Source organism: Cyprinus carpio, chromosome B19, assembly GCF_018340385.1.
Source record: "Cyprinus carpio isolate SPL01 chromosome B19, ASM1834038v1, whole genome shotgun sequence".
NCBI classification, from domain to species: domain Eukaryota; kingdom Metazoa; phylum Chordata; class Actinopteri; order Cypriniformes; family Cyprinidae; genus Cyprinus; species Cyprinus carpio.
Genome location: NC_056615.1, coordinates 15,265,922 through 15,282,892, shown reverse-complemented (window position 1 = coordinate 15,282,892; position 16,971 = coordinate 15,265,922). Strand labels below are relative to the sequence as shown.

The 16,971-nt window shown below is 35.7% G+C and overlaps 1 protein-coding gene and 1 long non-coding RNA gene across 2 annotated transcripts; one reads left to right on the top strand and one right to left on the bottom strand.

Moving 5' to 3' along the window:
• Nucleotides 1-4,150: 4,150 nt before the first annotated feature.
• Nucleotides 4,151-9,261, bottom strand: LOC122140597. The gene is made up of 3 exons (XR_006157183.1): nucleotides 9,198-9,261; nucleotides 8,604-8,662; nucleotides 4,151-4,981 (listed from the first exon to the last, which is right to left on the bottom strand). It is a non-coding gene; the product is annotated as an uncharacterized LOC122140597 (long non-coding RNA).
• Nucleotides 9,262-9,299: 38 nt separating this feature from the next.
• On the top strand, nucleotides 9,300-16,927 carry zgc:110239 (uncharacterized protein LOC550326 homolog). Its single transcript, XM_042744692.1, is given in 11 exon segments — nucleotides 9,300-9,513; nucleotides 9,746-9,805; nucleotides 9,890-9,982; nucleotides 10,093-10,265; nucleotides 10,354-10,603; nucleotides 10,696-10,891; nucleotides 14,068-14,258; nucleotides 14,887-14,978; nucleotides 15,361-15,522; nucleotides 15,772-15,961; nucleotides 16,610-16,927. Coding segments are annotated over 11 exon segments (1,641 nt in total). The 5' UTR covers nucleotides 9,300-9,467; the 3' UTR covers nucleotides 16,798-16,927.
• The last annotated feature ends 44 nt before the right edge of the window (nucleotides 16,928-16,971 follow it).

Here is a 16,971-nt window from a genome sequence, read left to right as displayed (position 1 = left end):
AACGGCAGGCGAAAGCGGGCCAGCGGGGGCTAGAGGCTTTGAAGAAATGGTTTTTGTGTATTTATTTATTAAAATATTTTATTTGTTTATTGTTATATTTTATTTGTTTATTGTTATGTTTCAACGGGGCAGCCGCTTTTTAGAAGCGGCAGCTTCGTTCCGCGGCCGGCCCGCGAATGCCAAACCGCCGTCAGCGCCAGCGGATTTTGACGTTTAAAATTCCACATTTCAAAGTACATTTAACAGGAAAAAAAGAGAAAAAAAAATACACAACACACACAAAAAAGAACATTGCAGGTTTCCAATTAAATTGTTAAAAAAAAAACAGCTCTTAGCTTACAAGGCAATTATAACCACTTACACATTAATTGTTAATAATATAAAGAGGTCACTGCTCTGGATGAAAAGAAGGGTACCAGTAAACATAAGTAATGAGTATCAGTGGTACTCAAAGACAAAGCTAACAGCTATAAACACCAGCATTAAAGACTTTTCAAATAAATTTAGCTCACAGCAAACTCACTTGGGGTGTCAGTCAGACTCCTTAGCAAGCAGTGAGTGCTTTAGAAAATAACCTGATCCGATGGCATAATGGCATACAGCATCTACTAAACATTTTTTTTTTATTTTCCTTTTTTTTTTTTTTACATTACTTTGAACAATTGTCTTCAGGAACATGTCCTCTCATCTTTATCCATCCCCAATGCCGGATTGTATTGATGGAAATGATTAAGAAGGTACTGATTTGAAGCAATCCGCCAGAATACGAGTTAATAAATATAGGTCCAGTCCCACATTTGATTGCCAAAAAACGAAGCTGAAAATGCCAAAAAAAAGTGTTACAAATGGACATTTCTCTGACGCTTATCGATACATAAATATAAAATGACAGGCCCTGTGGATTCAGACTGTAGAATATGGCAGTGTACAATCCTTAATTTCCTACTTGCTTTTACATTACCGCTCTGGAAGTAAAAGAAATCAGTCACACTTACAAAATGTTCCTGCAGCTCTTTAGCCTTCCCAAACTGTCCTCAAACTGTTGTCAAGCAACGCCAAATCTTCCTGGGTGTCTAGGGGGGAGTAACAGATTTCCCTGGCAGGGATAACTCTCCAACAAGACACATTGGCACTGAAATGTTGCAGCTCTGTGTCCATGTTGTTGTCGCCATGCTACGCACGCACATCGCCAAACTCTCGCAAGACCTAAGCGTCGCAGCATTAAGTCTGATCTGCACCTACGGCGGGTTAAAACAAAAATAATAGTCAGAACAATGGTCCTCAACTACATATAACTATGAACATAGCATATATCTAGATCTACTACATGATATAGGTGGCCCCAGTGGGAATTAAAACAACAGCCACAGGTGTTGTTTGCAAGTTTGTACCTGATTGCCCAGTGTGGGTCGAGCAAACGTCTTCAACATTGTCCCAACTTGCTTCAGATGATGCTCTTGAACGTGAAGGCCGCTGTCATCCGAACGCTACAATATGAAAGGCAATATGGTAATTTTGTGCCATCCGTACTCTTTTCTAAGTTTGACTTTTTTGTGCATGTTCTTACCTGCTCGTGCAGTGCTTTCAAGCAACGCCTCACGTTAGAGCTTAGAAAACAAAAACACAAAAAAAAAAACGACAGCCTAACATTGGAACCATGAAATTTCAATACTAGCAAAATCGCATCAGCCACTGCCTTCTTTTTTTATGATTTACTGGAGATCATCTACAGAGCTAACAGTCATATCTGATCTACATTAAAAACGACAAAAAAAAAAAATACCACCTAAGCAGGCACAATTTTGCAAACTACTTTAAAACAGCTGGACACGGAAGACATGAGGCGTCTAGAATATACCTTCAAGCTGAAAACTTCTGCTGTACACGCATCAGATGCCTAGGAGGAGTCCAAGGGCCAATTCAAATGACTTGACATAAAATATAGTCTTGAAGTTATTGCGTGACATGAAGAACTAAAATGGAAAAAACTTAAAGCTAAGCAAACATACCTTTAAAGTACGGAAATCCAAAAAACGATTCTGCCAACAGTGGTCTCTTTAGTAAGTTAACCAGTTAGCTCCGGTGCAAGGTATGCTTTAGAAATGTGAAGGCAAACCACATTGTTAACGTTAGGAATATACAGTAGCTGATGTCTGTAGAAAACAAAAAAAAAAAAAAAAGATTATGGTAAAAAATAAAATGTACTCATTCAGTGTAGTGATTCAGTGAAAAAGCACTGTGCCTCAAACATAAAACGTACAGCTCCGTTCCGATAAATATACTTCATCATAATCCCTAAATCCTAGAAACAGTAGCAACAGCAGTGCTAGCTAACACTTGCTAGTCACTGTAGCTACTGTGAATGACTAGCAGCATACTTGTTGATCTGACAAACAAAATAATTAAACAACCATCATTTCTGCTTTGATGGGAGAAAAAACAACAAATAATTTAAGTTATACTTAGGAAACTTTCTAGATGTAAAGCTTATACACTGTAGCTATACATTCTACTGTAATGTCACTAGCAACAATTGCTTAACCATCAGTGTGTAAGTTACTGTTACAAAGGCAAAAAGATGTGTTAGCTAACAATTGCTTAGCTACTAGACTAGCAGCTACTTTCAGACTAAAGGCCAAGAACAAGACGTGACTACAGATTTTTCAAACGATAAACTAAAAAAAACAAATATTGCGTTAATCACTACTTACTTTGGTAGTCCACAGATAAACTACGCGATTTAATCACTGGCCATACTTTTCCCCCCTAATTAAACAACCAAGTATCCTCAGTCTGCCAGTGAAGTTTCGAACCCATTAGCATGTAGCCTACTCATGTGGCTATACCTATATCTTACTTTATAAGGTATTCTCTTTGTGGTTATATTTTATTTGCTTGTTTTTTCCTTTATTCTTAATTCTTTTTCTTTCTGTCAAATAGAGGTTGGAAAAAAATAAAGACATAAAATGAATTTCCTGGTCAGTCCTGTTAGTAATATGTGTTATTTGTTTGTTTTTATTTATTACTGTTAATAGTATATGGTGTGTGTTGTTTTATATGATTTGTTACATAGATAAGTTTGAATATGGATATATTTTTTTATGAATGTTTTTGCATTCTTTTCATTTTTGGTTAAATTTGAAAATGCATCTTTTTCTCAACGTTTTTTTTCCAGATGTGAAAACTAAATGGTTTTTCCCTGCAGCCTTGGTTGCATGTTTTTTTTTTCCAGAGAAAACTAATGGTTTTTCCTGCATTGTTGTTTAATATTACATTTATGTAATTGTGATTTTTGTTGTGTTTGAATTATGTTTTTTTTTTCATGTTATGACTTTTGGTTTTTATGTATTAGATTACATGGAATGACGTTTTAGTGTGACCTGCGCTGTAAGAAAATAATATAATTTTTAATAGCAAATTTTATTTAATATTTATTTTTCGTTATTTATATCTTATCTCATTTTATTTTTTATTTTTCTTTATTTATATCTTAAACAGAAACATCTAGTCAATGTTCAACACTTTCACTATATCAGTGTGGGCATTAAAGGGTTAGTTCACCCAAAAATGAAAATTCTGTCATTAATTACCCACCCTAATGTCTTTCCAAACCCGTAAGACATTCGTTCATCTTTGGAACAGAAATTAAGATATTTTTGGAAAATTGTGTGATTTTTTTTCATCTTTGGTGTATTTATTAAGATATTTTTGATGAAATTAGAGAGTTCTCTGACCCTCTATAGACTGCAACTGCAAGCAAATTTTATTAAAATTTTTCGTATCTTACATTTCGAGTCCTCTAATAAAATAACCCTAACAGCCATGTTAAGAGAAAATCATCATTCGTTAGTTAAAAATTTTGAGAAAAAAAAAGTCTAAATTAAATTTTGAGAATAAACTCATTAAAGTATGAGAAAAAAGTTGATAAATTGTGAAAAAAAAAAGTTGAGATAAAATGTTGAGAGTATAAATTTAATTTTGAGAATAAACTCATTAAAGTTTGTGAAAAAAGTTGGTTGATTTTGAATGTTGAAAGTTGAGATAAAATGTTGTGTTTTTAATGAGAGTTGAGTGTTGTTTAAAAATTTTGTCATTTTCATCTCATCTTGTCCCATTAAGCCCTGTTGGAAGTGAATTAATTGATTCAGCATTTCAACACTTCCGTAAGGATGCGTAAAATTCGACAAAGCAGTTTAATAAAGTATGTATTTGATCTTGTGAATTAGCAAATTTTCCTACACCAATATTTTTTAATTGGCTGTTAGAGTCTGTTAGGAATATTACACAACAAGCTGATCCTTTAACAATGCTTTGGCACAAAAAGATGGAAGATGGGGGGGGGGTATTTATTTGCTGTATTTATTTATTTTTTTTCATTTGTAGTTTAGTTAGTTTCTCCCTTAACTAGTTAAATGGGTTATGTTTATTGTATTGGCCTGAGCCCCCTCTCAAAGTCTTTGAACCCTCCTACAGCTTTGTAAATCAATTATTTGTTACCCTTGGACTAAGTTGTATAGTGGCTTTTTGTAACCACATTGGGGTTGAGTGGATCCTCTTAGCTGACACGCACACACACACACATCTCCACTTTTTATTTTGTTACACATCCCTCCATCCCTAGACTTGGTTTGGGAACATAACACCAAGAAAAAATTATCAATCCTAGAATATGAATTATATGGCTGCGAAAAGAAATATTTATTTTTTTCTGAGCTGGGTTTAAATATCTCCAAATATCTATTATATTTGCTGATTTTAAAAAGTTCTGGATCATTTTTGCAATTTTTAAATAGTTGTTTGTGTGCTGGATTTTTAAGATGCATCTCTTGTAGAAAGGCAACATCTCCCAGCTTCCTAAGATGAGTCAATATATATTACCTCTTTTCACAGCACCGTTCAGGCCTTTACAATTCCAGGTGACAAACTGCATATTAACCTCCTCAAGAGTCTTTAAGGATCCCATCATACTTCTGATAACAGTCTATTTTGATAGAGGATAGAATAAATGAGTGAACATCTCCGCATCCAAAAGAGGGAGAAAAGGACAAAAAAAGGACAAAAAAAAAGTGTTCACCTAAAATCAACACGTGATAACACTCAACCACGTAAGAACTCCGAGCTCTTCAACACTGACATTTACCGATCCCACCCCTTCCCAAACAATTAGTAGGGAAATAACAAACTTACTAAAAACACATTGCTGTTTTCTACAACTTAAAGAGAGAAAGTGGAACAAAAGTTAAACGAAATTCTCTCTGCTCCTGTTTTGATATTTATCCATTTAAGACATCTAATTGTTGCAGAATGCTGACCACATTTGCAGTTTCTAATTTATTCAGTTTATATAGAGATCTATGTTTTGGGTGAATAGGCTTGTTCGAGATGCACTACACTAGTCTGCCACAGGGGCTTGCAGTCGGGGCGAAATTGAAAGTCGGACACTTTCTGCTCCCGGGAGTTTGCATACGTATCACAGATGAAGTGATTTGTCAAGAAACGTTTTTATGAGCAACAGAAACACTTTTTATATAGTGCTGCTTAATACAGCGTCATCTGTTCAATAATACATTTCAGCATATCAACATATAGGCTACTAAATACCGATAAAGTAGGGGTATTTTATATGCTTTTATCAGTGTTTTTGATAAAAATGACTCAAGATAACAGTGCGACTTCACAAAAAAAAAGAAAAAGCTTTTACTGTTATAAAAACACAGATTTGTCAGCTTTATTTGAATTGACTTGTTAAACTCGCAACACGCGTCGTGCTTGTCATCTCAGAATCTAACCACTGAGAATAAAGCGTGTCGTCATCAAGGCTTTCGCAGCCGATTTTCAGCAACTGCGCTTGACCTCGGCGGCTGGTCTCGTTTTGCTCTCGCGGTACTTTGTTGGCACATGTGATCAGGTGGCTGCAGCGCCTAGGTCGAGAAGGGTCTGTCTGCAGACTGCAAGACAGGGGCGTAACTTGAAGTGGGCGTAACTTGACGAAAGAGGCGTAACTTGAAGTTGTCCAAATCACACAGAACCATGCGAGATGTCAAAACGAGATTTTGTCGGGCTGCGTTCGAAACCGCATACCCTTTAATTAGGCACTTAATTTCAATAAGAACTAATTTAACGAGCGATAAAGAGTACATACTCTACAGCCTGAATGCGGATTTGTGTATGAAGCATTAATGCGATTTGGATATCATCATCCGCTATGTTGATCATGTGACCTACAAAGTTAAAACGAGCGTAAAAACTTAAAACATATGAGTGAAAGGTTTAATGAATGTATTTGTATCTTGATAATGAAGATTGTAGTATAGCCAATACTGTTAATTTAAGTTTTTATATTTTTAACTCCACTAATGTGATTTTTTTTATAGAATTAGAAAACCCAAAATCGTTATCTCTAGAATATTTTTTCAATTATTTTATGTGAATTTGTTTTCTTGTATAGTATCTTATACTATGATGAACACGTTTTTTTTTTATTTACTGTTTTATGGCGTTATGATTGTTATTGTTAGATACAACCGTCTTACCATGATCTTTTATGTAATAAGTTTGGCAATAATGATAAAAAAGAGGTACAGGTGCACTACCACCTCACAGCATCACTAACTCAACAGTCCAGTACAGTTTCTCTCAGCGACTCTGCAATATCTGCACAAAACGAAACGCCGAACAGCTGCTCGAAGATCTCACCTTTGGAGAAGATTGTTGATTTTATACTCTAAAAATGTAAGTATCACTACTCAAAAATTAACATTACCCCATAATGAATTGCATCTTTTGCTCACCCCAACACTTACATGCAATAATAATGATAAATGCCAACCAATAATTATATACATTTTTTTTCCTTAAAATTACATTTTAGTAAAAGAAGCAAAATGTATTTTCTTGTCGTGACATAGCTATACATGAATATACACTAATGCAGTTGATGTGAATACATCAGTTTTCAGTCAAGCAATTAATACATGAATAGATCAAATATTTATATTTTTATTTACTGACAACAAGAAACATGTCTAAATGATTAAAAAGAATGTATAAATGTTAGCACCACAATAAATACAGACATGTACAAGTCAACAACACATGAAACAAAGCTTCTTTCAAACTAACTGTTCTAACAATCATGTATTTACAGACGGTGAACCCAACATCTTACTATCATCTCAACACAGCTGAGACAGTTCTGCTGCTGCGCTGTGCTTCACAATCTCACTCTTCTCAACGGGGATGTCGTTGAGCAACAGGATGAGGAAGACCTTGATGACGGCTCACTGAACCACACAACCTTGAAGCGAGAGAGCAGAAGAACACATGCAGGACAATCTGACTGCTGCTGTGTCTGCTCCAAACAATCGTGTGCTGCTCTCCATGAGCACCACTACCTGGAAAACATTTACACAGAGTTTACAAGTACATGCATTGATTTATTACTTTTGTAGTGTGCTAAACCACTGAACTGGTTCAAAACTGTGCTTGAGCACGGCTCTTTTCTCCAGCTTGATCAGAGGATTGTAGGCCTCTGTAATAAGAGCACTGTCAATCACTCAGATGCCTGTTTCATGTCTGTTAAATGTGCTTATCTGCAATACTTATTAAAGACTATCCTGTCAGATGATAAATAGACAATTAGTAATAGTCTTTAAGATGTATATATGGTTTATGTAAATCCACTTTAAAAGAAGTGTACTTAATGGAGCTCCCCTGTTAGTTATTCATTATAAAACGTATTTTTACAGCACAATCACAAATATGCTATATTATGTAAGTAACAAACAGCGTTTATGGTTTAGATTAAGCCAGGATCAGGCCATAGCTCAATTAGTCTTGTCTGTGAAACCGGAGAATAGCGTCTTTACACCTTTTGCTTATATGTTGCTGACTTTACTACCTTAGTTTTAAAAGATTATTAACTCCAAAATCAATAACACTGTATAAAAATAAACTTGTACTCTTAAAATTTAAATAATTATTTCGTGAAAAAATATATTCTCACCATTGTAACTCATTGTAAACTTATTTCCAGTTTAACGGCGGTTGGCATCCAGCTTATTGGTGCAATACCGCCCTCTTCTGTCCCGGAGTGTGGATCAGATAATAGGTTTTCCTACTAAAGGTACGCATCACTCACATTGTCCCCTACCATTAATATCTACACACACCTTATGCATCAAATCCTGCCTAAAACCCCTGCTTTCCTTAAAAAACGTAATCACATCTATTCTACTCTGTGCCCTACTGAAAGCAGCCAACAACTTAGCATTTTGACATCTCGCGTGATTCTGTGAGATTTCGACAACTTCAAGTTACGCCTCCTACTTCAAGTTACGCCTCTTTCAAGTTACGCCCCTGTATTGCAGTCTGCAGACGTACACGCTTGCCTAGGTCGGGCAAATGTGATAACCAGAATGCATTGCTTTTGTCAGGCGGCAGCTAGTCTCGCTTATCCACAGTCCGTGGGCTGATCTTTGCGGCGCCGAATAAAGTCGAAAAAGCCTTATTATTTTGTTGGGTCTCTGACGACGAGCTGCCCCTGTAACACACTGAAAAACAAGTCTACTGTACTGAGATGTAATGTGTAGGCAGAAATGTACCTTTGAACTGATACATCTGTCCAGAATCAGGAACTGTTCTACATCAGCTGGTGTGGCACCTGAGAATGAAATCATAGAGAATTCACATAATTATTCATATTTAAGAAATCAAATGTATACTGTTATACGCATAGTTGCGTGTTAAAACATAACAGAAATAGTGTCTCAGCTATTATATCACGGGATCAAATATCATACACGTTTGTTTTCTGTCTAAAGTGTGTTGTTTCTTTTACTGAGACAACACTTTAACTGCAGCATGTAACGTTAATCTAAAGAAACCAGACATATCCACTGAAAATAGTGAATAAACTTTAGTCTGCACTGAATTAACATAAAAAGGTCTGTGCTTGATCTGTGATAATTTAATCACGAAGCCTGAGCTCTCATTTCTTTCACTCTCAGTAGCTCATCTCATGTTTCAAGCATTTTGCAATGTTACTTCCCATCTCACGTGTCACTACTTTTCACTTTGTAGATCATTTTTTCTCGTTTAAGCGCTTAATTCTGATTTAAAGTGATTCGTTTAGCCAGAAACATTCTTTAAGATATGAAGCATACTACTTGTGAACATCTAGAAGTCAGCAATTTTACCCGCTATAGAGGAATTTGGTCAGAGCAAACAGCTGACTACAATCATGTGACAGCGATAGACCCTCTTGTCATATGACTTTAATTTAGTCCCTCCTTCCTGTTTTTTTATTGTACTTTCTTTCTGCCATCGTGAGTGAGTCGTCTTGGCGTAAACACACTTGCGTTCAACCTTTGCGTGATTTTCTTGTTTTGTGTCGGGATTTCTTTTCCAGACGGAGAAAGCGTATTCCTCTCCATTGGATGTCTGTCTGGTTTCTTTAGATTTATACTATGTGTCTTCTTCTAGCTGGGTTCGTGATGCTGGTGTGTGCTGCAGGTAAAGTGTTGTCTGTTTAAAAAGAGAGAACAACACACAACAGGAAGAAAACACAAAAGCGTATGACAGTTGATCTTGTGATTTATCGGCTGAGGCATTTCCTGTGATAATGTTTTTAAAAGTGTGTTTTGCATAAATACGATAGTATATTTAGGCTCATTATGTTATGCTTTGCATTCGTATTGTATATATTATGTTTTGTATGTTTAAAAAAATTAGTTTTCTTCCCCAGATGCCACACCAGTTGGTGGCAGAACGGTTCCTGATTTTGGAAAGATGTATCATGTTAAAGGTACATTTTTAAATACATACACATGTATGTACATCCCAGTACAGTACACTTCTTTTTAAAGTCACAAATCCCTCTTTTATGTAGGTCTGCTTTCTTTGCCTTATGCTGAGATAAAGGAACCATTTGAAGCTTGGTACGACCTCAAGGGGAACAGAAGTCGAATAGACTATTATCATGGTCAGTTATCATCAGAAAATAAAATAAAATCAGACAGTATTTAAACATGTTTATAGACAAGCTGTTGATGTTTTATATTATGTTGTTTTCCTAATTGCTGCTGTCTATAGGTACAGTGTGCACTTTTTTTATTGGAAATGACTTGGATTATGGTGCCACTTACAAGATTACACCAATCACCACTGAGACTGAATTCAATACTATGAAGTGTTTCCAGCTGAATGGGACCAAAGAGGAGCCAATACTTCCGCAGTCAGCACTGCCTGATCTGCAGGGCTTTGAGGTATGTACTACCTGTATGACTTACTGTCTTCTGTGGAGCGAACCAAAGGATAAAGGTTGAAGTGTATATGAAAATGTTTCTTTTGCAGTTTGAAAAGATGGAGTTTTACGCAGGCAATCTGTGTGAGGTCTGGAAAAACGTCACTCAGGTTGGCCATAAGAAGAACACGTATCGGTCTGTGGTTAAAAGTTCAGGAGGGAAAGGTTTCCCAGGCAACCCACACCACTATGAGATGATGGGCTTCAACACCCTTTTTGGGTCCCACTATGATAAATACCTTATTGACTACAGTGACTTCAGCTCTCAAATTGATTCAGACATTTTCAAACTACCTGTAGGTAAATACAACAAATACATAACACATTCAGTGATTTGACATTTTTCTGCCACTTACAAAACCATCTAATCAAAAGCTCACTTTTGTGTTTAGGAATGACCTGTGGTGACTTTCCTGGTCCTGGTCTGGAGCATCATTTATTGGCCAACCCCATCCAAGACCTTGTCTACACATACCTCGTTGGTTGGTCACGCCGTCTGTTTGTTCGGTTTATTTAGGGGTATGAGCGTCAATATGAAAATGTAAAGGAGCATGAGGCGCGTGAGCACAACTTTGTACATAATATTCGGTGAGGAAAAACTAAGAAACACTACTAGAGATTTGGTGATTTGTATTAAAGGGGTGGGTGACTGTTTTTTTTTTTTTTTTGATTGTGTTTATGGGGTGCATTCTAAAATGTTAATGCTTTATTTAAAAAAAATATATATATATATATTTTTCACATAATTTACCTTTATTCTACACTGCTCTGTCCCTTCTCCTATGAACGCTCTGATGATTTCCTGTTTTTATTAAACCCCTCCCTCAGAATTACACAATGGGCTCAGATTGGTTAGCTGGCCCAGTGTGTTGTGATTTGGTAAACCGCCTAGTGCGCATTCAGAAACGTCCCACCCCTCACTCAGAATGTGCTCCAGTGTTGTATTGTAAACAGTGACATTGTCAATATTGCTTATCAGTTTGAGCCTGATTGAGACCAAGAGAATATTAGTGTAGAGGATCGCACAGAATCTATGCAAGCACGACTCTTATAAGACATTTCAGAATGTTCACAGATGAAGTGATTTGTCAAATACACAGAAACGTTTTTATGAGCAACAGAAACACTTTTTATATAGTACTGCTTAATACAGCGTTTTGTTCAATAATACATTTCAGCATATCAACATATAGGCTACTAAATAGCTCGACTCGTACAGGACATTTCAGAATGTTTTTTTTTTTTTTTTTTTTGTCTAATACTTTTAAATACGTTATTTATAAATGCTACTACTTATGTCAGCTTTTAATATACAGTTTTATCCTGATTTAAACTTTAATACAGCAGAATACATGATTGTGCTGTAGCAAAATTGTAACAGTAAGAAGTGTTTGCCAGCAAGTATTGCTTGCTATCACGGCAACCCGCATTCACGTCCATGTTTAACGCTTCTCGTAGCTATGAGAAAAATATCTGTCTGTATACACATAAAGGGACTAATGACACCTGGTTACTTTGTAAAAATGTTTCCATTTACACTTGGCCACATAAATGTGTCTTCACAAAATGGATATAAATCCAGTCTTCAATCTCCATGCTATATGCAAATTAAACGGAGTTCACGTCAAGGAAAGCAATAGATATGTGCTGCATTTTATGCTATTTTATTAATTATAAGCTAATTTCAAGATCAAAGACTGCAACAGGAGAGAGCGCGGCATCAACACTGGAAAGATAGGTTAGTTTCACTACTCTTAATGAAGATGATTCTGTGCAGTGTTGCCAATTAATTTTCAGAGAAAGTTGCTAAAGGAAGGTCAATTTGTTGCTAAAAGTTGCTAAATGATGCTATGATGTCATTGCGCGATGACGTCATTGCGTAATCATGACGCAAAATTCAACATCAAATCTCAGCAAAAAACTATTTTATATATGTTTAGATTTGTTTGTAAAATAAAATGCATAATATAATATTAAAATATGAATGACTGTATTTTTAAATTCATTGTATTATTGAATACTAACACATTTTTGAATGATTACAAATTTTGTTTTTTTTAAGCTAGAAAACTAGTAATACTACACCTTCCCAACAATTATGCTTTAAGCAGTGTATTAGTAGTTAGTTAGTGTGCTACACTCCAAGAAAAGTCTGTAAAAATAGACTCTTAATATGAAAGAATTTTCTGTATTGATTTTTTTTCCTGCATTTGAAATTACGCATTGTGTTTTCGGGGATACAGGGTGATAATGGATAATGTTCTGGAAAATTACTAGTATCTTTTCCATTTTCCTTACAGAGTACTAACTGATCAGCAATCGCAGGTACAAGCTACTAACAAAGTGTATCATAAATAAACTATTATTAAATTGAACAATTGCAAATAGCAGTTCATGTGATGAGTGTACTGCTAGGCATCTTTGGTTTCCTCTTTTTGTGTAATTTGGATGGGAAATGTGTTCCTTTTTATCATCTGAGTCACTTATCAAAAGTTGCTTGAAGTTGCCAAATAAATTTTAAAAATTGCTAAATTTGTTGCTAGGTGCTTTTGGGAAAAAAATGATAGGGTAGTCTGAAAAGTTGCTAAATTTAGCAATAAAATTGCTAAGTTTGCAACACTGATTGTGTGTTGAGCGTCTGTGACTTCATTTTCATTTGCAGCAGTTTGCACGTTGGCTTGCTGAAGAGATACTCAGCTACTCATCTGCGGCGATGTTTGTTGCATATACTAAAAAATGCCATATAGGCTATAAAACGCTCTCACACGTTTATTATTTTAATATTTTGGAAGAAGTAAAAATTGCATGCGTGGTTTCAATAAACAGATGCATTTACACTTGTCCAGTTTCATCTGGAATGTGGCCCAGACCACCTCCTGGAGTGGTTTGAGCAATTAGATTCAAATTACATTTATGCATTTAGTAGATGCTTTTATCCAAAGCAACTTACAGTGTATTCAGATTATACATTGTTTACCAGTATGTGTGTTCCCTGGGAATTGAACCCACGATCTTTTGCGCTACTAATGCAATGCTCTACTACTGAGCCACAGGAACACCTAAATGTTTGAAAGCATTTTGGAGGGAATTTACACATCTTTTTACAAAAGGATAGCTATCTGATCAGAGAAAACGCATGAAGTGACCAGGTGTAAACCTAAGTAAAACCTAAGGTGTAAATCTATATAGATGCGTCAGTAGTGACTGTTTCTATGGGCCGCGATACATTTTTGGAACATTCTGTGAACCTTAGAGCGTGTTGACTGTGTGCATCTTCAACAGCAAGTTATACACTTGTATATCTTTGAATATTCATTGATTTTTATGGTGAATTATGTCAAGTTGACCGCTCCAAGATGGCAGATGCGTCAACGTATCTGGAGCAGTCGAATAGGGCATATATACATATGACTGCACTCCCTACTTGCCGTAACTGTAGGCATTAAACTGCCATAATTTAAAAAGACGATATCTCCGTTTGCATTGAACTTTCAGTGTCGTAACTTTGCAAAAATTGTTTATGCTCAAACAGCAACATTACACACTAACTAATGATAAAAAAAGTGAATTACAATCAACCACCCCTTTGAAATTTGAAAAAAGCTTATTTATTTCTCTTGGTTACATTACATGGACATGCTAATTACCTTGAAATAAATGAGAATATGGAGCCATAATAACCTATACTAAGTTATATAATGAAAAACAGGAAGCAGTCTGTGAACTTGTCTGAATACATTCTTTTTACATACATTTCTCCTCAGGTATGTGCACTCAATGAATCGAGCAGGTCTTTCTTTTTCCCTCTCTGTCAATCACCTGGCTGATCGGTCACAGGAAGAGCTGGCCATGATGAGAGGACACAAAAGGACTCATGATCACAGAGAGGCTCAGCCTTTTCCCTCTGAAATCCGCTCTATAGCCACCCCTGATTCAATAGACTGGACGCTGTATGGTGTGTATATCTTGTTTGAATTTGTTGGATTGTATGTGAAGTCAGAATCATTCCATGCATGTTTAGTGATTCAGATGATACACAGAAGGGCTTTTCACACTTGAAATTATTAACCATGGGTCATCATAAACCCTGTATAAACGGAATCCTGGGTAATCTGTAGTTACATTTCACACTGCTCACTATACCTGGGGATAACAGACGTCTCACACTCTAACATTCTTATTTGCATATTTTCTGTGTCACTGTCACTGATTGGACGAACAGCAGGCAACCTGTTTACACGCTTTCCATCTTTTGACATCTCTTTTCTCTTACTGGCTGCTGTTTACACAACGTGCTTTTCCTGTTAGTGACGTTACATGAGTCTCACTGCTCAATTTCTGATTGGCTGTCTGTTGCCAAGCATCCAACAGCAAAAAGCAAACACCGCTCCGTTTCACACTGAACAAATTTAGCACCGCAATGCAGTTTCTTAACCCTGGGTAAAAAGTGGTGCTACCACCGCTTTCAAATTACAGATGTGAAACGTTTCTCTACCTGGGGTTAAAAGCGGTGTTTAGAACGATGATAACCTGGGGTTAAGCACAGTGTGAAAAGCTTTAAACATATTGTTATGTATTTTCAGGGGCTGTGACACCAGTGAAAGACCAGGCTGTGTGTGGATCCTGCTGGAGCTTTGCCACCACTGGAACACTAGAGGGAGCACTTTTCCTGAAGGTAAATCTGCATAAAAAGCCTAGACACCATATCCACTTTATGTTGTAAGAGCTTAAATGTGCAAGAATAACACCACCTCCAGTTATTTTAGCTGTACAAGAAGTCTGTTATTCTGCTTGATATTTGTTATCATGTTATCAAAAATATTCAGAACTCTGTGAACCTTTTATTGTCTCTATTATATGAGTCAAGAAAGATTACCTGCTGATGTTTCATGAAAGAAAAAAAAGATGCTGTCATTAAATTTAATGATTTTTTTTTTATTCTTACATAATGATAATCTGTTGTTTTATGATCTGATATTTGTAATTTCCAACCGAATAAAGTGTTTTACTTCACTGACACAGATTTGAACTAGTCCTTGTCTTTCTCTCTCTTTTAGACGGGACAGCTGACACCATTGTCCCAGCAGATGCTGGTTGACTGTACATGGGGATTTGGGAACAATGGTTGTGATGGAGGAGAGGAATGGAGAGCGTTTGAGTGGATTATGAAACATGGTGGTATTTCTACCGCCGAAAGCTATGGAGGATATATGGGCATGGTGCGTGTACATACACCACACATCTCTACTTAACCCAAACATTTCTGATTGATTTAAATAGTTGTTTAGGTCCCTGCAAAACTGTACAGGAACATTGACATCTATAATCAGAAACACTGTTTCCTTATTGCATGAAAAGGTCCACGTATTACAATTTGCTTTCTAGAAAGTAGAAACTAAGTTTTTGATCCATCAGATATTGGTGGTTAAAAGAACATGTCTAACCAGATCACTGTGTGTGTGTTTCAGAATGGCTTGTGTCACTACAATGAGTCCTCCATGGTGGCAAAGTTGAGCGGTTACACTAATGTGACCAGTGGTGATACTGTGGCACTAAAGGCCGCTATCTTTAAATTCGGCCCTGCAGCAGTCAGCATTGATGCTTCTCATCGTTCCTTCGCCTTCTACAGCAATGGGGTGTATTACGAACCAGCATGCAGTGAGTCTTCACAATATTTAACATATTATTTGCTTTGTATAATTTGCCAGATCATCAAATATATCTAACAAAATAAAACAAGTAATATAACAAATATACATAGCATTTCTCAAAAAAGGTTTCCATCTGCAAAACTTTAACATTTTTCAGATGGAAACATATTAACTGTACATATTTATATGCATAATGAACAATTAACAGCAATAAATAGGTAATGTAGGTAGGTTAAAGGTAAATGTATGTATTTAATTATATAAAAATCTGAAATAACATTTTGCAGACTTTTTTTATATATTTTTTTTATAAACCTTTTGGTGTGTGTGTATGTATGTATGTATGTATGTATGTGTGTATATATATATATATATATATATATATATATATATATATATATATATATATATATATATATATATATATATATATATATATATATATATATATATATATGCTTATTTATTTAATTTTTAGAAATTTAGAATTAGTTTGTTTTATTAGAAAATTTGATGCACAGTTAATATTGTATATTTCAAATGCATATTATTTTACTGAGTACAGCAATGTTTTACAGATTGCCTAAAATCAAATATTCAGTACTTTTTTTCTATAGAAACCAGCAATTCATGTTTTATGTTTCTATATCCACAGAAAATGGGACTGATGACTTGGATCATGCTGTGCTAGCAGTCGGTTATGGGATAATAAATAATGAGCCCTATTGGCTAGTGAAGAACTCCTGGTCCACTTACTGGGGCAATGATGGTTATATACTGATGTCCATGAAGGACAACAACTGTGGTGTGGCCACTGATGCTACTTACGTGACATTAGCCTAATATACTTACATCCTTCAGAAAAATCATACAAGAATTGTTTTTTAATATTTTATTGCAGATGCTGGACAATTGATCAGTTTTATTGTGCATCAGTTGGAATGTCAATAAATGGAAAGTCTTAATAACAAAATGCTTGTTCATTGTAAAATCACATTAAGTCTTGCATTCCATCAT